The sequence below is a fragment of the Fringilla coelebs genome, assembly GCF_963513975.1.
Source record: "Fringilla coelebs genome assembly, chromosome: 1".
NCBI lineage: Eukaryota > Metazoa > Chordata > Aves > Passeriformes > Fringillidae > Fringilla > Fringilla coelebs.
This window is the reverse complement of record NC_140028.1, coordinates 25,660,940-25,685,915: the sequence shown is the minus strand read 5'-3', so window position 1 is coordinate 25,685,915 and position 24,976 is coordinate 25,660,940. Positions and strand designations below refer to the sequence as shown.

At 41.4% G+C, this 24,976-nt stretch overlaps 1 protein-coding gene across 4 annotated transcripts in view; it reads right to left on the bottom strand.

Annotated features, from left to right (window-relative positions):
* Positions 1–22,623, bottom strand: part of RUNX1T1 (RUNX1 partner transcriptional co-repressor 1) — a 115,872-nt gene extending 93,249 nt beyond the window's left edge. The window contains exons 1-2 of one of the 4 annotated variants that reach the window (XM_084216999.1): positions 22,038–22,623; positions 2,428–2,600 (exon numbers count right to left, since the gene is read on the bottom strand). In XM_084216999.1, coding sequence (XP_084073125.1) covers positions 2,428–2,515 — 88 coding nt within the window. In that variant the 5' untranslated portion in view covers positions 2,516–2,600; positions 22,038–22,623. Of the gene's footprint in view, positions 1–2,427; positions 2,601–14,787; positions 14,931–20,379; positions 20,400–22,037 lie in introns of those variants that run through there. The other 3 variants (XM_084217001.1, XM_084217004.1, XM_084217003.1) reach the window with 3 other exon arrangements.
* Between the last annotated feature and the right edge of the window lie 2,353 nt (positions 22,624–24,976).

Genomic DNA, 24,976 nt, shown 5'->3' with positions numbered 1-24,976 from the left:
TGTTTTTCATTAAGCTCTCTCACACTCCAATCAAGAGCAATGCCAGCAAGCCACAGGTGTGCACCACATGAACAGATGAAATTCTGATTGGAAGTACAATTCACTGCCTATAATGCAGTTGCATACTCTTTTGCATCTGTGGTATGTTTGAAGGGGACTTTATTATTTTTCACTGTACTCCTTAAGATACATTGGTAAGCAAACAATTGTTTTGAAGATAAAAAAGGAAGCCAAGAGAAGATGACTTTGCAATAGCAAAACTAAGATGAGGATGCTTGAAAGGGTTCACATCAGCAGAAGCAGTCATTGCTACAAGAGGCCATTGCTTCAAGGAGCCAATAAACTCAAAACACCTTTTTTTTTTTTTCCCCCTTTTACTCCATTTAGGCTCCAAATAGCAAGTCAAATCTTCTTGGGCACAGCAAAGTCCATATTAAGTTAAGCTCAGTGTTGGCTTCATCTCTAATTATTTAAAACTGAAACTTTAAAAAATCGTTGAAAATGTGGAGCTTCTTAGCCATTTAAGACTAAAATTTTTGAGCATGTCACAAATACATCCAGATGTAGACACCTTACCCAGTCACCTCAATTCAAGAAAATGTCAAAATGGGAATGGCCAAAGATCTAAGAACTGTTAACCACCACTGATCACTCTCTAAGAGCTACAGAGCAGTTTTGAATTCTTCATTACCAAGGTGAAACTATACAATATTGTTAACTCTGTAAGAGGCATCAGAGATAGATGTGTTTATTTAGGTATTAGGCTACAACTGATAGAACTGCACAGGGAAGGGAATCATGCAGTATACAGCAACTTCACCATGGCAGAGATGTGCCTGCACCCAGACAAATACAGAGAGCACACCCTGCTCAACAGTGAACAGAAGGGATAAAGTGCTGTTCCCTCCCTTTTATGAATACTTCAGCAACCATCAGATCAGTTGGACTTTGTAGAGTTGAAGTGAATTTTAGTCATATTAATTCCCTTTCTTTAAATTAATGGTATTAGAAAATAAGCCTTTCTCCCAAGTTGTAGGAAATTTCCATTATCTTGCACATGCTCTGATAGCAATAAGCCACAATAAACTTCCCATTAGTATGCCAGCACTGCATGCTTCAGGCATGACATCTTCACTTTTACATTTATTTATTTTTAAAATCCTTTATGAAGACCCATATGGCAAAAGAAAACAGCCACATGTACAGGGTACATTTGCACTTTGAAAAACAAGACCGTAGATAGTGAAAAGGAGAAATTAGTCAGAAGCTATATACTGCTAAATAAGCAAAATCAAAACATAAGAAGAAACCCTGCTAAAATTATTCATTCTCTTCCAGTGCTGCCTGAGTAAATGAAGGTCCACAAAAGCATTTATTTGTTTTAAACTGAGCTAGGAACTCAAGTTAGAATGCAACTTCATTTTTATTAGGAATTAATTTTTTAAAAGCATGTTCACACTGGTGCACAAAACCTCAGGCCTAGCCTTTGCACAAGGTGATGTGCAGAGGCTCCCACTGGCTCTTTCAGCTGTTCTCCATCTCTTCACACCCCACTGGCAGAGCAGCATGGGCCATGGTGTCACAGGTGAGAAAACAAGTAATATGATCAAGGCTGAGCTACCTTTAAAACTATCCAGGGCAAAGCCAAGAGTACTCAGACACCATTCATCTTATTTTGGTACAACACTCCATCAAAGTCATGTCAGGTGGTATGGTCCAACACTGACAAAGAAAATTATCCAAGTGTTGGAAAGCACTTAAAATCAGTTTAGCAGTTGCTTGCCATCCAGACACACACCATTTTAGAAGAAAAAATGCAGTTACAGTAAAGACTGTCGTAGGTTATCTAGAAATTTTGTCCAGCAATAGCAGATTTGCTTTTCTATGCTAAAAATCTTTGCACACAAGAAGCAGAAATATCCATTCTCAATATCATCTCAATCAAATTTATCACAGATTCCCAGTTTGATGCAATGAGTTTACCAGAGGATTCCACTAAATTACAAACAACCATTTTGCCAATGTGATTACAACTATCTCTTAACCTGGTTGCAAATACTATTCCAATTCACAGTTCAGAAAACTGAAAGTCACTATTTCCACAACCCAGCCTAGTAATATTGATGTGACACATAAAGAGCAACTATATCATTAAAAACACAATAATAACCCCAAAGTTAAAAATTTCACATATATGTATTTAGGTTTTTGAAAAGTCATGACTGATGTATTTTATTATACCAGTCTTTTCTCACTTGTATTAAATGAGGACAGCACCTTCATTGATTCAGGCAGACTCTTTGGAGCTAAAGGGAAAGATTTCTTCTTTAATTACAGTTTACAAGGCAAGGTACAGTCATTATATACACACGAATAACTTCTAAAAGGTATTCACATTATAAAATCAAATATTTTTCTGTTCCTTACCTTGACAAAATTCAAAGTTCCCTTTTTTCCGGCAGTCACCTATCACTAAACTCAGTGCTCTCCAAGTGTTTCTTTTGACAGATATCATTCTCCACCAATCGCTCTGCTAATTTCCTCTTTCCTTTTCTGACTGGGACAGATATTATGTTCACCAGCCCAGAGATCAATCTTTTCTATTGACAACAACAAATGGAAAAAAAAAAAAAAAGCATACATCACAGCCAGTTTGAAGCACCACACCCCTTCATTTACATGACAATCGTAGTCGTAAATAAAAAGGGAAGGCAGAAACATTATTCTAAACCAAGTAACAACATTTTCTTAGCTAATATAAGGTAGTACTTTAAAACTGTATTAATTCTTCAACAAAGGTAGTTTCATAACTTGCTCAGTTAAAACAGCTGACATATAGAAGGCAACAAATTAAGGGCAGCCTATAATCTACCCATTAGTTAATTCCATAAAAATGCTTGGGTTTAAATACATTCACATAATATAAAATATTACATACTTTACCTGGTTCAACAGAAGCTCTAGAGAATCATTTATTAAATCAAAATGTTTACTAAAAATAGAGATCTTCCAATTTACACATCACTAATACTAAATTGGATTTGTAAGTCGTAATAGCAAACACATTTAAAGAAAGGCAGATCAAAAAGCAATTGATATATTTACAAATCATCTTCCCACTTTTGAAAAGGCAATTTCCCTCCCACTCCAACACCTAAAAAACCTGTTTATTTGGGTTATACAAATACTCTGCCATTTGTATAAGTCTGTATCACAGTGTTGTCAGTTTTTCCAAGGCATTAATATTCTTTCAGGGGTTCATAATTATGTCAAGACAGAAAGTTTTTTCAGAGCCAAGCACACACAGTTACGTACATGCTTCAATCTGCAATGACTGTTCAAGTATTTTGGGACATCAAGTTAAGCATGCACAAGGATCCGGCCGCAGCTCATGCATCTAACCCAGAATCCAGCCCCAGCCCTCTCCTGCACTAGATCTTTCTGCAAAAAAAATTCATTGCCCAAGGGCACTTGCAAAAGATCACATTTCTGTTTGTGCTAGAAATTGCAATCTTTCCCACAAACAAGCACCCTTCTCAAATCAAAACAAACCTTCCCAAGTTAAAGTTAAGGTTACAGAACAAAGGAATTCACCAAAGTCCTTTCTTTCTTTCTTTCTTTCCAGCGGTCGTGGTCAGACATTTCCCCACAGTCCTGAGAGAAGCCAAAATTCCACTGATTTCAGTGAAAACAAGTGGTAAGGACTGCAGGACTCTACCCAGAATCTGGCAACTGTGGAGTTCTCAAAGTGACACAACTGCCTCTGGCATTTGGAAAATAACCTCCAAAATGTGGCTAGGACTTCACAACTTGGGTACAATAACTACTTTAATGAAATTATTTTCATTTTGTATGTAATTCTCTAGTTGTCACAGTGTTCTTACACAGGCAATAAATTTACCTTTCAGTTGTGCCTCTAGCATGAATTGTGTCCTTTTCAATTGCCTAGACTTTTGCATAACACTTTGAATTTCCATAAATGCATACAGCATTCTCTGAATTGTTGTTATTGTTTAATCTGATTTTTGTGGTCATAAACCCATAAACCCTACCAAAACTGAAAAATTCTCCACTGGCCAAGTGGACCTATTAATTTCACTGAGATCATTTAAACATTCCATTTTCTACCAAGTGACAATAACATAATCTGGCTGAAACACTGTCTTATAGTGAAATACATCATATTTTGGATTCAGACTTACACATTTGTAAAGATATATTCATGTTTTGCTAACCTTTTCTAATATGGCCACTAGAAACAATTAAGGTCAAGTATGTTCCATAGCTGGTAAAAGATTTTAAACATCTTACTGTAAAACAGTTATTTAAAAAAAAAAAAACAAAAAAAAACAAACTGTCACTTTATGATGAAGACATCACTTCAATTTGCAACTATTCCTTTGTTTCAGGCCCATATTCATTTTTTCTATTTGCCACATTTTCCAAAGTGATGGATGCATTTTGCTATACCCATTCTACACTAATCTCCTCCTTTAAATGTATTTTTGCTTCCTGAATTGTAAACTGCTGCTGTTGTTCGAATGTACATGCAAAACTGTCTAACGTCTGAACTTCAGTGAAAGCAGAATGCCTCAAACAATTTGTAGTCTTACATGAGTGTTATAAAAAAGGATCAACATGTTGTATTACCATGGAAATTTTGAAAAACATACTTTCCCAAACAAATATTACTTTTTCTCAATGGTATGAAGTAATGAAAACCACATGTGTAAATCTGCGATCCGTGCAGTAGTTCAAGCTGCAGCTAATAGAAAATACAGAGAGTGAACTCTGCCATATAAAGGATTCTTGTTACAGAAATATAATGTGAAAACCAGATGCAGACAGAAAACCTTAATCACAGATGGGAATGTAATCACTGGCATACAGAACACTTTTTTGATCAATCTCAACCATATGAGAAATGTATTTATTTTCTAAGGAATGCAATAACTCTAGAGAGTCTTCTATTTGAATTCAGTTAACCTCATATTCACAGTGCTTTTATCTTATATGTGTAGAGAAGGGGGGTATAACCTGAGCCAAGACTTTTAGAAAGAGCCATTGGCCCTGGCAAATCATGCTTGTATCAGCTTATCTTTCAAGGAATTAATAGGATGTAAAGACTACAAATATCAGGATAAGCCTCAAATGAAACGAACCATTATTGTACTTCCTAGTTACTGCCAGAAATCCCTTCATCACCTAAGCACTTCCCCAGTTAAATTTTCCCTTTAATATGCGGTTCTTCCGAAATATAATGCTAAGAGCAAGCAAACTGTTACACTCAAGTTCTGTGAATCAGAACTGGAGTCCTACAGCAAAGAATCTCCCTCTATAAAAGCTGAAGAGTCATCCATTCAAAAACAAGTGTACCTGGGGCTTCTTCCTAACTGCTGGAAGTCCCTCCACCCACACAGCCCCCGGGGGTTAGCAGGAAACAAAGGAGCACAGCACAGGGCAGCTATCCAGCCACATCAAGTGTCTAAACTGCCTTTTACCAACTCTACCAAGGCAGGGCCAAGGTAACTCCTGACAGTTTGCACTGCTGGTGACATTACTATTACAGCAGTAGTAAATGCCTCATGTAAAATAGGGACTGATACCTCAAACTGCAATTATATTTAAAAAAAAAAACAACACCAAAAAAACACAAAAAAAAAAAAAAAAAAAAAAAAAAAAACACAAGCAAAACCAAAACCCCCAACTTGTACTCAGAAATAGAACTTAAGAGAGAAAAGGCAGTCAGAGAGGAGGCCTCCAGGGTCTTGGGTGCCAGCAGTGGCAGTTTTATTTCCTGGCAGCCCCCGATCCCTGCTGCACCCAGTCCACCCAAGAATTCACAGCACTGCCTATCAAGAGTTCACAACTGAGCTTATTAAGGTAATCTAAAGTTGGTATAAATTTATTTTAATAGCATAATAAAGTAACAAAACCCACAATGGTTTGGTAGCTGTTACACCAAGGCAGAGAGGGGATGACAGAAACCCTTTGACAGGCACAGGGTAAGCAGATTCTCCCACTCTGTTATAGCCTCCAAGTCCATTTGCCATCATCGCATTTTTGGTGTCTGCAGTAAGGGGACACAGTCACTTCAGTACCCTACCACAAGGCTCCCAGAAATAGCACATCACATAGACTAACTCTGCTAGAGTTCCCTTAAAGATGCTTTCTTAACTGAATGCCTGTAATACTAGGTGAATTTTAAAGTCTGCTACTTGTTTTTTTCCTCCCATGTTAACAATTATTAAATCATTTGATAAAAAAACTTTGATTCCACCACTGCAGCCAAACAGTTTTTAAAGCTTCTTGTCTGTCCTGAGACTTAACTTTAAATTTCTGAGACTGCAGAACTAATAGATATCACAAAAATCAACATTTAACACTTAAGTAATATGGGATGGATATGCTTGTCTTATTTCTAAACAAGCATGCCTAGATTAATAATAAACTTTGGCCAGATACATATTTTCATTTGCATGTTTTTCATATAGCATCATCATCATGTGTGTGTGTAGAGTGCTAAAAATGGAATGAAAATCTTCCAGCTGAAAACAGTTCCACGTGACAAAACAGAGAGGGATCCTGAAAACTCCTGCTTCATGTCATGTGCGAGTGTGTGTGCCTGTGTCTTTTTTTTTTTTCCTCTCATCTAATTTCATCTGCGAGAGACTGTCCCTAGAGGACAAGACAAGAGAGAACCAATTATATCCAGCAGTTGGTTTCTCCAAAATGAAGGCATCTGTTCCATGCCAACGACTTCCACACGGAAGAAAAACAGAACTTTGAAGGCATCTGCGTTCATGGTTGACAGTTGCAGATCTTAGGGTCTACTGTAATTGCCCAGCTGCAAACATGATTTGGTTGCTGCTGTTGTCAGCTGATCTCCTTGCACTGAAAAGAAGGGAGCTTAAATAGCAAATAGCTGGATACAAATCAGATATTCTTCCACAATACTGACACCTTTTACCTTCTGAAGGAGGTATTTTTCCTGGTACAATGGGTTTGATGGAAGTAAATTGCAAAATGGTTCTTAAACCAACATTTTACAAAATATTCTACTTTAAAATGCTATTCTTTAAATAATGTACCAGTCCAAGCACAATGTGTTCATTATCTGCTAGCATTTCAGGCTGGTATTTTCTAAGAGTGATTCAGAAACCAGTGTGATTCACCGACCACATAATCCTGTAGCCCACCTTATTTAGTCACATAGTCTCAGTAAAATCAAGAGTACACCTGAGCAGAAGCTCAGTTTTCACCCCAAATGCATATGGCAAATAAATAACTAGTAAATTTATTACTTAACTCACATAACTTCCAACATGAGTGAATAATTTCCAAACGACACTTTAAAGAAACATTACTGGTAATTCAAAATCTGGCTTACAGCACTGGGTGCCACACTTGCAGTGAGATACTCAGCAATGCTGTGTACCTTCACTGCTAAAAAAAAATCAAGCAAGTCATTAACAAGAAGCTCATATAAAGTAGCAAGACCCTAACTGATTTTCCAAAGCACAGGACTGAGTGCCATTTAGAGATCCATGACTACTGATGGTGTGGTTGCAACAAAGACAAAACTGGCCTAAGCAGAAAATACACCGACATTCTCCACCCTCAACTTAGCAGGTAAAAGTGGATCATAGTTTCCAGAAATATTTCATGCACCTATTGAGTTTGCTTACCTATGATTTTTTATTAATATTTTGAAAGAAGGAAAACAGTATATGATAGGGATTTTTTTTTTTGATAGAATTCTTTGTTATTCTGCTGGATTCCAGCTGCCATCCTAAACATACTCTGCAGCAACAGCATTCTGCCCTCCCAGCCAGGTAGCCACTCAGTTTAAAAAGGACAGTAAGGATTCCCAGACAGTCTCCCTTGCTTGACACATACCTCAAATTATTATGAATGCCTGAAGTAGTGAACCTGGGGGGAACACAGTAGGCCTGACACTTCCTGACCACTTCTAAATTCCCTCCAGGAAGGACAAGAGTTGGGAGTGAGGACAATTAACACAGCCACCTGTTTCCTGTGACCTCCTAAGGGGCAGACATGGCCACTGATTACTTGCTCTGGCAATGTCACTGAGGTCCTGCCCATCCTTCTCTTCCAGAGAAGCCATGGAATAATAAAAACAATAGGGGCCAATAATAGCTCTGTAAGAGATCATGAAATTTAGGCCTGGACTTAAAACAAATGGACAAATAAACAAACAAACAAAAAAAGAAAATTATTATCAGAAGCTCCCCAGGTGAAGAGGTGGGACCAATTAATCCCAGAATGTGGAAGGAAAATTACACATTGATCCCCTCCTTCTAACTACTGTAGCTGGTATTTACTGTAGCTGTGAACTTCTCTGGAAGAAGTCTGGAGCAGGCAGCTGGCTTAAACACAATTTAAAACAGATCTTGGGATATACAAGTTGAGAATCCTGGCCCAATGGACTCAGTAGGAATCTGCAAGCATTATTATGTAAGGAATAGGCTTTTTCTCTCCTTTATATGGCAATCTTGTCAGGTAAGTCCATGATTTACAGTTCAAAAAGAATGCCCTTGCTTTACACTGAGACCTGAGCTAGTCCATTTTATTAGGGGGAGATCTAGAACTAAGTCTGAGAACCAATCTAAAAAAAGTATTGTCAAGATCACAGATGTGAGATGGGAACACAGAAATCGTGACGGTCCAGCTCCTCAAACTGACATTTTAACTAAAGAAACACTGTCATCAGTGAGAACTAGATATGGGAGCTCAGTAAGATCTGAGCTCCAGTATTTCATTTAATGTTTACAAGCTCTGTTGATCCATGGAGTTGTATTAATTTATCATAGTGCACATGAAATGTGTACAACATTCAGAAACTACTTTGGGCTATTCAGTTCCATGGTTTCCTTGTCCACCTGTAGCATGCTTTAATACAGGTTGCAGCCTACTTTTCCAGCATTAAGTGGTTTGCCATCAAGCTTTAAAATAATAAATAGTAGAGTCATGAAACAGGTTCTGCTTAATGGTTCCTGGAACCCAGTGACTTCACTCACTGAAACACTTCCTATAACATTACCCTTAAATACTTTCAGCAATGTCACCATTAAAATAAAATAAAAAATCATCCTGGCAGTAGCATCCATTGACAGCACACCCATAGGTGCCATTATTCCCACATTTGTTGGCAGCTTTTTCTGGCATCATTATGCTTTAATGGCTCTGGCAACAAACCCCACCTGGATTTCACTGGAAGTGCTCCTTTGGAGCACTCTTCCCAAATATCCTTTGCAGCATTTTGTCTCCTCTGTTGCACCCTAATATCCCATTTTCTGGCAACAGCCTCACCCTCTCGCTATCAAAGCCTGAGCTGGTCTTGGGGAGTTCTCTTCCTGAACTTATCTAATGCATGTGTGATTCAATGTTAGGATGCATTTTCCAAGAGGATTTCAGGACAGTATCTTAGCTGCTCAGGATGGATGTTCACTCACATCCCAGCTTTAAAATTCTTTTTACTACATCCCAGTAGCACAACGTGACCAAACCAATGGGACAGTAAAGCACAGGCACAAAACCCTATATAATCTGATGCTTCATTAGAGAGTTTGTTAAACTTTGTGACTCCCAGAAAGCACACACAGCCTTAATCAACATGTCACACAACCTGTCATGGTAACATTCAGAACGAACATTCTGACACTGCCATTACCAAAGTAAAAGAAAAAAAAACCAGAAAAGGTATTCTGAAAAATAAGCACTTGTGGGGGGAAAGTGATGTTTTTTTGGGGGCTGAATTGTTGGTCCTTTTTTTTCCCCCCTCCCCAAGGTATTTAAAATGACACCTGGGCCACAACCAAAAGGGGCACCTGTGGGGTCATTAGAAATCAAAAAATGTAGACAGCAGATTTCCAAATAAAAAGCATTACAAAAGAAAAAAGCTGGTAATGCCTACTAGTTATGCAAACTGCGTGTTAACATCCAACATGGCAGACACGCATAAGCCTCCTAGAGCACAAAAAGTAACTACAGCCTGGAACAATCTGTAATGGTCATACAACCATCGCCTCAGATGCTCATCTGAATTCCTGGGCTTTACCCTCTGTAGCAACTTGGCTCTCCATAAATGATACCTATTTTATTACACACCACTGCCGGCTACCATGTGCATATTAATTCCACTCCACTAGGTGGAGTCTTCTGTCTTTCCAGACTGCAGCCTAATTTGCAAAAGAACCTATTATCTATCCTCCATGAACCTTGCACATTTACTTTACTATAAGGGCCAGAGTATACCTGTCTTGATAAACGTAAAAATGAATCAAACGCCTTCCAAAGTGATTAAAGAAATAATGAGCTATTCCATGAGGATCCCAAATCAGCTCACTACAATATGGGATCATGCAGGAATATTGTTGCTGTACAGTTCTGTACAACTGTACTACATTCAAGAAATAATACTGAGTATAAAAACATATCCCTTAAATAAGTCAACATATCACACATGCCCAAAAACTACATATAAACAAACCCAAGTTTCAGAACTTCTATTAAATTCTTTTTGTGTATTCTGAAATACTTTTGAATATCTAGGATGCCTTCCTTTTCCAGGCATCCCAAAATGTGTTATAGAAAATGAGAGGGAACATTAAAGTATTCACATTTCCATTCACAACCAGTGGAGTTAAATATGGCAACCATTCAACAGGAACAGCAAAACTGTATGCAGCATTTCTGGCAAAGATTAAGAAAACAGAACACTCCCATGAATGTGTTCAGAACATTTAGATAAGAAAATCTGGACACCCTGCATGTGGCCGTAATCTTTCTTTTGGGGCAGGGCTCCACCCCAACCCCTGTGCAAAGCACCAGAAAATCCCACGACCAAAGCAAAAAGCTCCTTGGTTTCAAAACTCTTCAGGTAGGCAGTCTCTGCTCTCACACGCTGCGCCAGAGCATTTGCTCGGCAGTGTCTGCGAGCAGAAACCCCACGTAGGCACCGAGCACGAACGCGAGGCTCCCCAAGGCTCTCACATCCCCGGGTCAGCCGAGGTAGGGCCTCCTCAGCGCCGCTCCTGCTGTTGGCAGATATCACCAGCTATTTAAGGCTACAGACATTTTGCCCCAATCGGCCATGTTTTCTGTAATATTTACTTCTCGTACATATGTCTATAACTATGTATACATCCCACAGAAGGTGAGGTTTAACAGGGTTAGCTTTGTTGGGGAAAAGAAGGTTTGGAGGGAAGGAAACAACTTTCATGTTGAGAAGATTTGAATCTAGTGACTGTCATGGGATATAAACACTATTCTGGGGAGGGAGGCTTTTTGTTATGTTTCAGGAGAGCACGGAGTTTCGGATAAAATCTGTATAAATAATTATCCCTCTGTCATTCAACATAAATTTATGCACATGTGTGCACACAGTTATGCTGGGGAATACAAACTATAAAGTAGACATGCCACAGACTTCTAGACAACCTACCACAAGCACAGATCTCACACAGAATCCATTCTATATTTAAATTTCAGTTTATTGAATTTTAATTATTTCTGATCTGTAGATCACTTTGAGGAAAATCCCCCAAGGTCAAAAGTGTACAAATCCAATTGCAAAACCAAACAGCAGCATCAGCAAGGCCGTTTCCCATGCACACACCTACCAAAAAAATTAGTTCCTGACTACTAGATCAGATTAGAATTCAACAGCTAAAACCCATACTAATATTAAAACCAGGTAATTTGCTATGTTGAAATAAAGCAATAGAAGCTCTCATTCTATTCTGCACGTTTACTCAGGTTATGTGCATAGGGTTCCATAGATGTAACAGTGAGTTATCCCTTCTTCATTTAGAACCTTATTTATAAAATTAACAAACACATATATTTTCCATTGGGTTCTTGTTGGGGTTTTTGTTGGTGTTTTGTTTGGTTGTTTTCTTTTTAATTAAAAAGCAACAGTGTTATGTTCTCCAGAGATGCTTATGACAGAAAAGGTATGCTCTACTAATACTATGCTTTCCAAGTCATAGAACTCACTTGGATTAGCAGCTTCACAACCGTGAATATTTTTCTATATATGAATTCAAATATGACTCCATCATTCATTTACCAAGGAAAAAGTTACTCCAAAATCCCCATTAACTAAAATGTCCTTGATGAGCCTAAACTTAAGATTTGCAGGTATATCAGGAATGAAACAAGCCAAAGAATGTTGTGCCATATACTGAACATCCTTTACATTGCTCAAGGTCCTCAGTAGTAAATAAACATGGGGAAACAGCCACATGTCATTTTAAGATACAATCATAGTTTATTAATAAAATTATTTTAAAAGTACGAGTTAAATCCTTTTACCAACATAGTGACATTCAGCTATCCATGTCATTTTTCCAGTTCAAATAGATATGGTCCTAATTGCATAATGCCATTTTATCTGCTGAAGATAAAAGTGCCGATAAACAAAAATGCACATTAGGCAGGAGATTTTTCAGAATAGATTTTTTTTTTTCAAATAACCCACTTGCATTAACAAAAGATTGCAATGGCTTCCAAATTATAGGGTGTTATTTTTAGTGGAAGTAGTTCAATATTCATATTGGAGCAGATGTAGCAGTTTAACAAAACAGCTCTTCAAATCCTGCACAAATTGAAAACAGGAAAACTGATTGCATTTTCTCTTATCACTTTCCTTTTCTGAATTGACACTTTTGGCCTTCTGAAAATTTACACATGGCTTTCATCTCAACAGCACCTGCTGATCAAACAGAAACCTAACATTTTCAGGAAAATGGTATAAAGGACTAGTTTTCTTTTTACCATCTTAAAGGGCATCGGCAGTTCACTTGATGGCAACAATTGCTGAGTAGATGGCACACAAAATACATTTTATATTTTCAGTACACTACTCTTAAAAATTAGTTAAATCTTAACAGCTCTTCTGTATTTGCTCTTTGTCTGCTTTAAATTAATTTCAGTCTCTATCTCTGCATTAGCCTGATGGGTTTCATTCTACAGTCCGCTAGATTTTAAAGATGATGTGAAAGCCTCTGAAATAATAAACACATTGCATGCTCTGCAGACAGGGGTCTTCTTTATATACACATTTATATGCAATCATATAAACTGATATATACAAGTATGCATTCATGTGCACATATTGAACAGACATTTCTTTTTATGGTGCTTATAGCAAGGAAAAAAATGTGTGTGCGCGTGTATATATAGATATACATATATGCATGTATGTTTCATTCCGCTGTAGTGTCACTGCATTGAATTCTCTGAGCACTGTTGTTTGAACATGTTGAAGGGAGAGAAATTCAAAGGGCATTTATTTATTTCAAAGTTGTTCTTTGTTTCCTTTGCAGTCTTCACACTGGGAGAAGGTCTAGCAGACGCTCTAGAACTTGAGCATCAAGACATCAAGACTGGGTTGAGATGCTGCCATTAGTGAACATGGCAAGCATGCAAACAGCACAACCAGAAATCTTTGGGCTCTTGCAAAAGTTAAAGGTATCAAGTCATGTATATAAAAAATCACACATAAGTACCTTGTTATCCCGTCTGCTTCTGAGCCTGTAAACTCTGAAGCGCAGCAGCAGGTAACAAGGACCATCTTCTCTCATATGTAATTCTAGGTGTAATTAAAGATATTCCTGAAACCTGCTATGTGTCAGCTTCTTAACTGATAGAGCCCTCACCCCCCTGAAGTACTCTGCTGCCATCCATTACCATTCTGCTTCAGTGATAAGGGAACCTGAAGGCAGAGATGACATACAGTAATATATGTGCCACTCCAGACAGTTGGTTCATGAATTTCAGTGTTTCATCATGCTCACTGAGGCAATCGCAAACCTGAAATGTCAATATGTTCAGTCAATGGAAGTAAAATAATGGGGCTCTATTGTCTTACCCTATCGATCTGCTGCTGTCAACAAGAATACATGCCCCCCTGGCTTTAAACAAATTTTAATTAGGCTTTTAGTTACCAGATCATATCTATATATCTATCTGAGCAAACACTTGACAAAGTGAAACGGCAGTATAAATATTTCAAACTTTTAAATATAAAGCTAATTGTTTAATGTTGCTTTAAGATATGACCACTGATAAAGCCGTTTGCTAAAGCAGCATGCGCACACAATGAGCATGCAATTCATTTTAATCTGGAAGAGAACTTAAAAAGCACCACCAGAAGTCCATCCGACACAACAAAAAAGAAAGAGCAAAGAGGCCACTTTTCCTGAAGCCGGCTGTCATCCTCTGCAGGGACTTTGGAAGTCAGGAGCCTTCACAGAAACCACCCCAGGAGTGAGCGGCGGGTGCCCGGGCGTGACACACCGGGGCTGTTCCATCCCCTCGGCCCCGCTGCCACCCGAGGCCGGGGCTCCTTCACCCCGTCCCGCCAGACACCCAGACGTGGCACTCTCTGCTCCTCTGGACTGTGTTTAAAGTGGGGTTCCTTAATCACAACCTTTGTTCTGCGGCCACCTCCTCCCTCCCCGCGGCCAGCCCGGCAGGCGAGCCCCTCTCCGCTCCCCTCGGAGCTGCCCGGGGGCGGGGGGAGGCAGCACAACAAAAGGCAGATCCCGTCTCCCCGCCGGCTAATCTCTGCCCGTAAATCCCCCGCCCGCTCCGGGGACAGATAATAAGTGATCACATCTTCACTTCTCCCCGCTCCTATCGACTTGTGCAGCGCCGAGGGAGCCGGAGCGGGCCGGGCCGGGCCGGGCGGTGTGAGGCGGCGAGGGGTGTCCCCCCGCCCGCCCCTCTGCCTCTCCCGCCCGCGGGTGGAGATTTTACCTTCCGGCGGCGGGAGGGACGAGGAGGCGCCGGCGCGGCCCGAGCTTTGTGCGCCTCACGCGCCTCGCGGCTTATCTGCGGCGCAAGGACGGAGCATCGCGGCTCCGCGGCCCCGCCGGCGCGGGGGGGGCGGCACGGCGGCGTGCATCGGGGCGATTACGGTATCAGCGCGGCCCAGATGGCGGCCGGAGGATGTGCGAGGCAGCGGGGCCGGGAGCGGGGCTGGAGCCGGCCCGGGGTCCCCGGGGAGGCCGCGCCCGGCACGAGGAGAGGCGCCACCTCCGCGCCGCCCACCGGGGGAGAAGGCGGCGGTGCCCAGGTCTGCGTGTGCCTGCCCTCTGGCCGGCGTCCGGCCCGGCTCCGGCTCTGGAAGTTGCCCAACACCTCTCCGGGATAGGGACCCTGCCAGCAGTGGTGCGGCGCTGGCTCCCCAAGGCTCCTCTGCCGGAGGTCGCCGCCACTCCACTTAGGCGATCGTCCCTGTGACTGCCTCCAGCCGGGCTCCCTTTCCACAGGCCGTACCCACTGCTGCAGCCCGGCTCCCCCCTCACAGGCCATGCCTACATCCCGCACGGAGCACGGCGGCCGCTGGCCCAGTACCGGCACAGACTGTACCCGCTCCCAGATTGGCCGAGTCCTACCTAATCCAGCCTGCTCATTGTCACCGTTGGCATAAGAGCCTGAACGCAGCAGTGCTGCTTCAAAGTGGTGGCATCATTCACCAGAGGATGAGCAGTAAGGTGAAGTAGATCCCTACACTTCACAACTCAGGTTCTGTGAAAACTGAGGTGCTCTTTTGTCGGGATTCATCAAAGATCACAGGGTTAGCAGGACGCATGGAAAGGGGAGACAGCAAAGCAGCTTGGCCTGCCTACCATAAGCACAGCCAGCCAGTAGAATAGCTGTGCCAGCACCAAGCTCTCTTATGTGCTTGGGTTTTAAAGTTTCTAAAATGTTTCTCCCTGGGATTCAACACTTATTTGTTAGGAAATGCATCTCCATTGCACGTCGGCCAAGGAGTACCACGAAGGAGGGAGGAGGACAATGACAGCATGCTGAAGTGACACTGGCATTGTTCAGTGCAAAACTCCTTCCAAAATCACTAGTCCAAGATAGCAGTTTATTCCACAAGAAAAGGAATAAAGGGAATTTGACACATAATACAAAGTGAAAACCAGAACCTAGATGGGGGAAGGGCATGTGTGTGAAAATCATGTCACTGCAATGAATGTCAGATAAAAAAGGGGTCTGTCACAAATCCTCCACTAATCCAATAATGTGAAAACCTCTTGGTATTGCTGAGACATAGCACAAGGTTTTTTTTTATTATTTTTCATAAACCACTCTATATGTTTAGCCTTGAAAAGACCTATCACAAAACCAGGACCTTGATTTTTCAGTGAAGGCAAACTGATTTTCACATGTCAAATTTACTATGCATTCCTCAGCCAGTATTTTTACCCTGAAGAAGGGCCACTTCTCCCTCAACTTCCTCCAGTTGTCAGCTGCGTGACAACCATATTTAGAGGTAATCAGACAGGTCATATTACAAAAGTTAGTCAACTTGTTTGAAACCTTAGCTCCTAAACTTAATGGCATGTTCTACGCATTTCTAAAGAAAAGTGACTTATTCATTAATTCATCCTGCAAGGTAATACAGATTTCTTTCTGCATATGTTATTTCAAACTATTACACACAAATTAGAGACTGCCCTTTTTTGGTATTTCTGTTACAGAGCTTTTCCTTGAAATACATACATATCATGCCATGATTTAGGAACTAATTTAGGATCTGCCACATTCTCATCTTGCAGGGCCACCATGTGCATCTTATGTCTATGTTGACCATACTTTTATTACTCAGATCACAAAATTCTAAAAAAAAAAAAACTGATCCGGGGTCCTTCCTAATGTAAGCAGTTTGCTATGAAAACACATTTAAGAATAAAACAATGTGCATTAATAAAATAAAGACAATCAGAATACAAATGCGTAACAGAAGTGGCGTTCCATAAGCACAGCTGTCTCAAAGTCCAAGCTGCAGGCTAGAAATCTTAATTTCAACTGACTCTCTTGTAATAATGGGTTACCTTCCTCTAAAGCGGAAAGTCCATCTGCCCCAGGCTGATAAGTTTTGAAGCATTAAAATAGATAAAAATCTAACATTTTCTTTCTTGCATTGAATATGTGAATTCTAGTGTGCTATAATGTGAGAATTCCAACATATGACTATTATGGCATAATATCTCATAGCTCAGCTTGTCATTACCTCACTTGTAATTCTTATGTTAATTATGTTCATAATTACTATAAACAGATGTGGCAGAAATTCATGCGACCTTTTACTTCAGAATGCATTTCTCACTCTTTCCACTTTTTTCTAATAATGTAGGTTAAACCAGAGGAAACTATTTCTGACACACACTCCGCATGTATGTGTGTACATATTTAACATGAAACCATTTCTGCCTCATATTTCAGGGAAAGGACCACCTACATGCCAGTACATTGACATGAAAGTGATGATAACTGAAAAGTCTACCCTGAAACACACCCCTAAATAACTGTGCCTACAGAGAACCTTTTTGATTAAGCCTAGCTAGAGACATCACTGAAGCCTAGGACTTACATGGAGCAGTGCATTTTTATTCAGGACCTTTGTTAATGCAGCAGGATCCTGCTTTACAACTACAAGTACATAACAGCCATACAGCAATTTATTTTACTCACAGACAAACCTTCACCGTCTGTACACAAAACACATTTACAATAAAATCACCATGGATTTCATTAAGAGAAAGGCTACTCGAATTTCATTTCTTTGGACCTAATCTATAATTAGTGTGGACAGACAGGTGCAAACCCTTCTCCTCTACAGATGGCTACTGGAAATGGTGCAAAATAGCTCCTTCTGTTTAAACAACACACAGATAACCTGCTCTGCTCTTATCACTTACAATTACCTCCATTATACTGAACTAATGTTTACTTTAATAAAATGTCCACTGTTGTCTAAACGTTATTTGGAAACTTTCATGTCAATGGCAAAAAAAAAATGAAGATGGAAGTCAGTGTCTTTCAGATGAAAATTTGGAGGGGAGGAAATAAAAAAAAAAGCTTTTAAAGAATAGGACAGACTTTGATTTTATGTCTGCTGCTCATTTTTCTTTATCCACAAAACCACACAGTCTGCTACTTCCTGATGTATTTGTGTACATCTATAATACCATACATTAAACTAATAAAGTTTATAGAAAGAATAGGATAACTGCATTTTAAAAACAGGTCTTTAAAAAGGAACATCTATGTGGAAAACCAAGATCCATTGCCTTAAAAGTTCAGTTTTTAAACCAACTGTTTTAGATCTCTGATGTGAAACACCATGAAGACACAATGTAACCTGGAAGCCAATGTTTTAAAGATTTACTCTCTCATTACTTATACTAAATTCAGTGTCAGTTTCAACTTTTTAAATGTTATAGGTTGTTTTAAAAGCTGTATGAAAAAGAGCAGGCTGCTACTAACTACATGGATAAAGGATTTTTAATGTATTCAGATTAAAACAATTATCTTTTCACATTTCTTTAGCCAAGCCATGAGAAATGGCCCCTTCAGAACACCAAATTCATGTTTTATTTCAGCTATTAAGTCTTCTTGATCTCTGCATGACAATTTAAGTTTCTACAGAACAAAGAACAAGACCCTCTCCTCCACCCCCCAATCTAAAAAGTCTGAAGCTCCTGCAATAGCAACATACTGATATCCTTATTCAATTAGCCAAAGATTTAACAGTAATGGACTGTGGCAAGTGGATTTGAAAGTTGAAAATGACAATTGCAAGCCCTTTCTTCCATCACCCCCAATGCAAACACTGCAGATGCCTATTTCACCCAAAGCGTCTGGCAATGAGGGGTTTGCAGTCTGCACAGTACCTCAGTGAGGCGAGCTTCACATTCAACGCCTGTCGTCTGAAGTTCGTTTCAGAGAAGTGAGAAACAGGATTTGACAGGGAAGAATGTCCTGAACTGACTATCCACTGGCCAGCACTCCAGGTGGAGCTATTTTTCTCCTCCATTATTCAAAAAACAATACTCCCAGTATAAAACTCCATGTGCACACAGGCATACATAGTGTTAAGCATACACAGATGAGAGATACCGTGTGATGTCTTACTGGTCCATTATTTAGGCATGAAATAAGTTAACGTTAAGGTGGTCAAAAATGGTAGAAGGCAGTGTTTTACTTAAAAAGATTTTGGAAACTATTTAAAAGCTCAAAGCCTTTGAAGAAAAACAACTTGTGCAGCAGTTGCCAGGAAGCAGTGACCTAACACTGCTGTCTGCATTCCATTACAAACAGAATGGTTCTTGTCTCCCTACAGCATGCTTATGGCTCAAGAACCCAGCCGCTCACCCTTCTGCAAGCACAGGACAGAAAGAAGTCCTACTATCATCTCTTGTACCCCTCGCCTGGCTCCAGCTTGCCAGAGGCACGAACGGATTCAAGAGTCTGTTGGATTTTTGGTGGAGTTTGGTGTTCTCTTGCACTAATGCACGATTGAGCGTCTCATGACAGTGAAGGAAAATGACTCAATAATTGAAAATAGTAGCAGTTATACTGAAGGTTCAGATATGGTGAAACTGACCTTAAGAAAGTTATCAATTATCAAGCAGAGTTATTGTAAGTTCCTAATTGAAAACCTTTACAGCAAATCTGCAGTGAATCTCACACCTAACAAAGCCTTTGCCAACTTCATATTTTCACAGACTGTACAGTTATGAATGAGCCATACTCATGTCTTTTCCTATTATCTTCCTATTGAAGGGGAGCCACAGAAACACCTAGTGCTAAAACCAAAATGCATAAACAAGATGGAGTAACTTTTTTACCATTCAGCCGAGCTGAAGGAAATTCCCTGATCATATTGAATTTCCTAAGGAAATCAGCCCAGAATAAACTGAATGAGGTTTTCAGACTTCCCATGGAAAGGTCAAGCATCAGCTTTAACAACCATTAGAAACCAGTTTCAATCCTCTCGGCTATCCAGATTCACTAAGCCGTTAACAGAAAAGCTGAACAGAAAACCTGGAGAATAGAATTCAACTCTAAAAACGTCTTTCACAACTTGCCTCAAACTGCAGTTAACAAAGTTGTTTATTTAAACTTTCCATTGCATCTGTCAGGATGCAGAAATTGAGACGGAAATGTAAGGCTTCAAGGGTGTAGTTAAATAAATAATACTCACCCTTAGCCCTAACATATTGTGTTTACAAATAGAATAATTATGTTTCTAGTTACATGTCAATGGAAGATATTTTCTAAGTCCTTCAAAAAGCATGCAGGCATTACTGTAAGTAGGAAATAAGTCAAAACAGATTAGTAGACCAAAAATGGGGAGGGGAAAAAAATCCTGCTTTGGTCAGCAACTCGGACCACCATCAGGGGATAAATCAATTTGCAGCAGCTGTGGACAGCCATTTAAGTCTGGGGCCTGAACAGATTAATTAGGAGAAGCGATGTTAAAAGTTAAAGGGGTCAACGTTACATTAAGCACAGGAGTACTTGCTGGAGCAAACGCTTGGCTGTACATACCAAGACTCACAAGACATTCTTCTAGTTAGCCAGGGCTACGCCAGTAGCCAAGCGTTTGGCACTTGCTGCTTTTCGTAGAGACAGCCGGCAGCTCCCGCAGGCTGATTTTAAGAAGCAAATACCCATTCTTGCCCAGCCCTTGCCGCGCCGTACTGTGCCCTCACGGCGTTCAGCACTGCCCGCGCAGGCGGGCGCGCAGCCGTGCACAGCGCACCTTGGGGCCGCGCTGGCAAGCGAAGGCAGGCGCTTCCCGCCCGGCTGCGATTGTCAGTGGAAAACTTGGGCAGCTCTTTCGGTCAGACTTGCTGCCGCGGACTAAGCAGATCGCAGCCCGCTCCCGGAGCTATCTGCAGGGCGGGAGCTGCCGGCTCCCGGGCGTCACGGCCGGGCGGCTGCGAGAGACGCATCCTCTCCGTGCCGTGATTTAGGGCACGGCAGAGGCAGGAGGGGGTGGCGGGCAGAGCCTGCTGTGGATCGGAAGACGAAGGGCTGCTCTCCCAGAGAAACCCGAGCGGCTTCGAGGCGTCTGTTCCCCAGAGCGGCGATGCCAGAGAGCCCCCGGCTGCGGTCGGGCAGGGCGGTCCCGCCGCGCCCGGCTCCGGCTGCAACCTGGGGGGCAGAAGGGGGAGGCTACTTCGACTCCCCATACCCTCGCCCTCCCTCCTTTAAACTTATCAGTGAACTGAAGGAAGCAACATTTTAGCTCCTGGTTGGGGCATGAACGATTTAAGAGCTGCGTCCGATTAGTTACTTTCGGTTTCTCTCTAACATCTAGGGGAGCAGAGTAGAAGAACGACAGCTAGTTCGCTATAAATTCACTCTGAAACGCAGTCACGAATGCTCCTGCTAGGGTGACAAATCCTTCCCTGAACTAAACCAAATTTCTCAACTTTGGCACTAACAAAAGGACTCGAACTCCACAAAAGTCAAAGGCTTGTCTAAATGGCCGGGAATGTGGTTTTCATCCTTCCTATCTCCCTTATCAATGGACTGTTGCAAATTTATGTATTCGAACCCTTCAGCACAGCCAGAGGAGATGACACAGTTACATTGTATGGCAGTTTTGGAAATGCAATCCCTAACGTTATCCTGTCGTTTTAGGGAGCAAGCTATTTGCAAGACCGCGGTACAGCTAAAGGAGATGTGCACCGCCTAAAATATTTCTTTCAAAATAGTCCGAAAAGATGTTCTCGGTGCTGCACGAACCTATGATTGCACTGAAACAACAAGCGAAACAAAACAATCCCTTCAGAAATATTTCAGCCACTCCAACTCACACTGGCCAGCGCTAGAGCCTGGAGAGAGGGGAGGCAGGAAGGAAAAAGGCAAGTCCTAAATCCAGACAGAAATCTGAGGCTTTGTTATAATATATGCCTGGGAGGGTTATTTTCTGGCTAAACTGGGTTATTTGTTTTCTGAGGTCTTAAGCAGTATCCGGGGTGCTCGTTTGTAAGCCGGCGACAGAGCATGTAAGGCTGCATGCAGCGCTAACCTGGCCCGGGCACAGCAGCAGCCCCGGTCCGCATGGGTTAGTTACAGCCACGGGAGCCCCTCAGAGCCCGGGGAGCTCTGCGGGAGAGGAGAAAGGGAAAGAAAAGGGGCTCGGGCTCCCCCCGCCCCGACGCGCCCTGCCCAGCCCTGCCCGCGCCCGTACTCACACTGCAGAGGACCGGAGATGCCCACCATTCGCCACGGGCTGCGAGCTGCAAATAAAAGTTCCCGTCCTGCTCGGGGGAGAGACGGCAGCCCAGGCTGCTGGAGGGGCGAGGGGGTGGGAAAGGGGAGAGCAGCGCCGCGCGGCTTCCCTTCCCAGTCCAGATGATCCACGTCCACAAAAGTCAAAACGAGCTGAGGAGAAACTCCAGCTGCTCTTCCCCCCCCACCACCCTCTCTCGCTCTTTTTTTTTTTTTTTTTTTAAAGGAGGATCAGCTCGAGAGAGACTACTGGTTCCACGGGAAAGGACAAGAACCAAAAATAAAGCAAAGTCTCCAAGTCGAGATAGTTAATGCCCAGGTCCTTCTCCTTGCTGCTGCCGCCGCCTCAGACAAACGTGATGTGGAGCGCAGGGAGCGGCCGCTGTCAGTGGCGGGGTCTCTGCCTGTCCCCGAGCAGCCGACGCATAGCTGAGCCCGCGGCGAACTCCCGAGCCGAGCCGGGGTGCGGTGCCGAGCCGAGCCCGCCGCCCGCCCGAGGCTGCGCCGCCGCCGCTCCGCTGCGCCCGGCTCCCGCTAGCAGGCAGCGCGCGAGGCAGGCAGCATACTGCCGGCAGCCGGGCCGGCCCCGCTACCCAGGTGCAGGGGGGGAGGGCTTAAAGCAGTGGGAGGTGATAGAGGTAGGAGACATCTGTGTCGTGAAGAGGTTAGTGGGGGTCAAGTATATGTTAACAATAGGCGAGCGTGGTCCCTCTCGGGCAGCCTGCCTACTCTTTCTTTCTTTCGCTCGCTTTTACTGGGTGGACATCTAACTTGCTCCCTAATGATGCCTCCCCGGCTTTAAGAGTCCAGACTGCCCTGCAGTAACCCAAGACAAACACTTTCTCTAGCCATCTGGAGAGCTCCTGGCTGCTCTGCCTGTGTCTCATCACTGTGTGAAGAGACAGCAGTGCTAGAAATCAAGCCACTCTCAGATCTACTCTCTAATCCCCTTCTGTTAGCTGATTTCCAGTCAGACTGTTTGCTTTTGCATTAGATAATAGCCTTAGAGAAAACAATTATCATTTTCTTTTTCCCTTTGTTTTTTCCTCTTTCTAAAGTACAGTATCGAGGAAGGCCTCCCTCTCTTATTTTAAAAGAAATTTATAGTCTTTCATGGCTTGAAGAACCCAGATGCAATTTCACACTTTCCTGGAAGGGGATTCTGGATTCTTCTGAAAGCAGCGACATGATCACAACTGCAGTGAAAATTAATTACTATCATCTACAATTAATAGAAGCATGCCACCGTTTGACTTCGTGTTTCATTACATAATCATTTCGGTAGGCATCCATATATTTTCCGATTCATCAGTTATTCCCTTCTACGTGTTGCAGGGAATATTATTGTCAGTCACACAATCTACAGCAAACTGGTATCTCTGCTATCATGTTGTCACTATATAAAGAAGGCGTCTCCACAAAAAAAGAAAAAAAAGAAAAAGAAAAAAACCTTACATTTGCTTCAGAGTAAAAAAGTGCATGTTTTTTTTTCAGATTACAGATAATGGATTGGAACTGTCAGAAATGCTGGAATATTTAGCTTCATTTTTTCCAATGTCAGATGTTAAGTAAAAGAGTGAGCATGGAATAGAACTTCTAATCAAGCTGCCTTCTTTATTCCTGTACATACACGTACACACACGCACGCGTGCACACATACGCTATAGGCCTGATCTTGCAAATTTACAAATACTTAATTTTAAACACATAAATAGACCTATTGAATGCAAAGTAGCATTCTGGGTGTTCATTAGAAAGGCATACACATTTCCAAAAGGCGGAAGAAGCATTTTTATGTATATTTATCTGCTTATTTATAACAGTATTTGCCTCTGTTGCTGGCTTTGAAATTTTGGTTGATTTTGAAAATATGTTTTAAATATATTTTATTATCTGGATAAAGCTACCTTTTCTGCAGACATTTCAGGACACGGAGCTTTAATGAACTGGTCAGTATCTTGTCATACATGGTCGAATTTATGTTGGAGTAAATTCAGCTCTACAGATCATAAATCAGGACATGTTTTGGTCTACTGTGATTTCAATTAACAAAGATGGTGAGCAGCCACAAGTCTGACATTGATTTCTAATTTAAAAACTATCTGTTTTACAGAGGTCTATTTCAAAGCCAAAATTATGGAAGAATCTTTTAAAAAGTATCTTCAAATATTTAAAAATAATCTAAAGAGAGCAAATTTTACAAGGCTTCTTTTGTCTTCAGCAGATTTAGAAACTTCAGTTTGAAAATCTTTGTGGCGTGATACTTTCATTCCAATTGTTCTATGTGTAAGGTGAAAAATAAAGAAGAGGTTTGCCAGTGGTCTCAGACCATGTTTTGATGAGTGTCACAGACTGAACACTGACACCTAATTCTCAGTTTAGAGCTTTTAAAAAACCCCTACAATGCTTCCTCTTTAATGTGTACATTCACTCTAGAAGATCAATCAACTTTCTAGGCAGTACTGTTCAAATTAGTGGATGAGCATCAGCTTAGATTTAGAAACTCTGGAAAATCTAATCTGAACTATTAGCAATTTAATATCCATGAAGTTTATAGACTATTGTGGTCTCATTTCATAATGAGAAAAATACAGAAATCACCTATTAAACTCCCAGCCCTGGCTCATCTTATATGACATTTCCCACTGTTCCCAGTAAGGACAAAACCTTCTCAGATAATGGAGTGTAGTAGAGAGCGTTAAATGCCAACTACTTCGTGGTGACTATATTTTTCTTAGACGTGCTGGGAGAATTGACATGATTTCTAAATAACAAAAGATTGTAACCATTGAGTCTTATCGGTATATTGCAAAGCTGATGATTGAAGCCTGGCTTATTGCAAGCTTCTCTTATCCATACCTTTTTCTTTTCTCTGTTTATTTCCCAGAGAAAGTAGATGTGG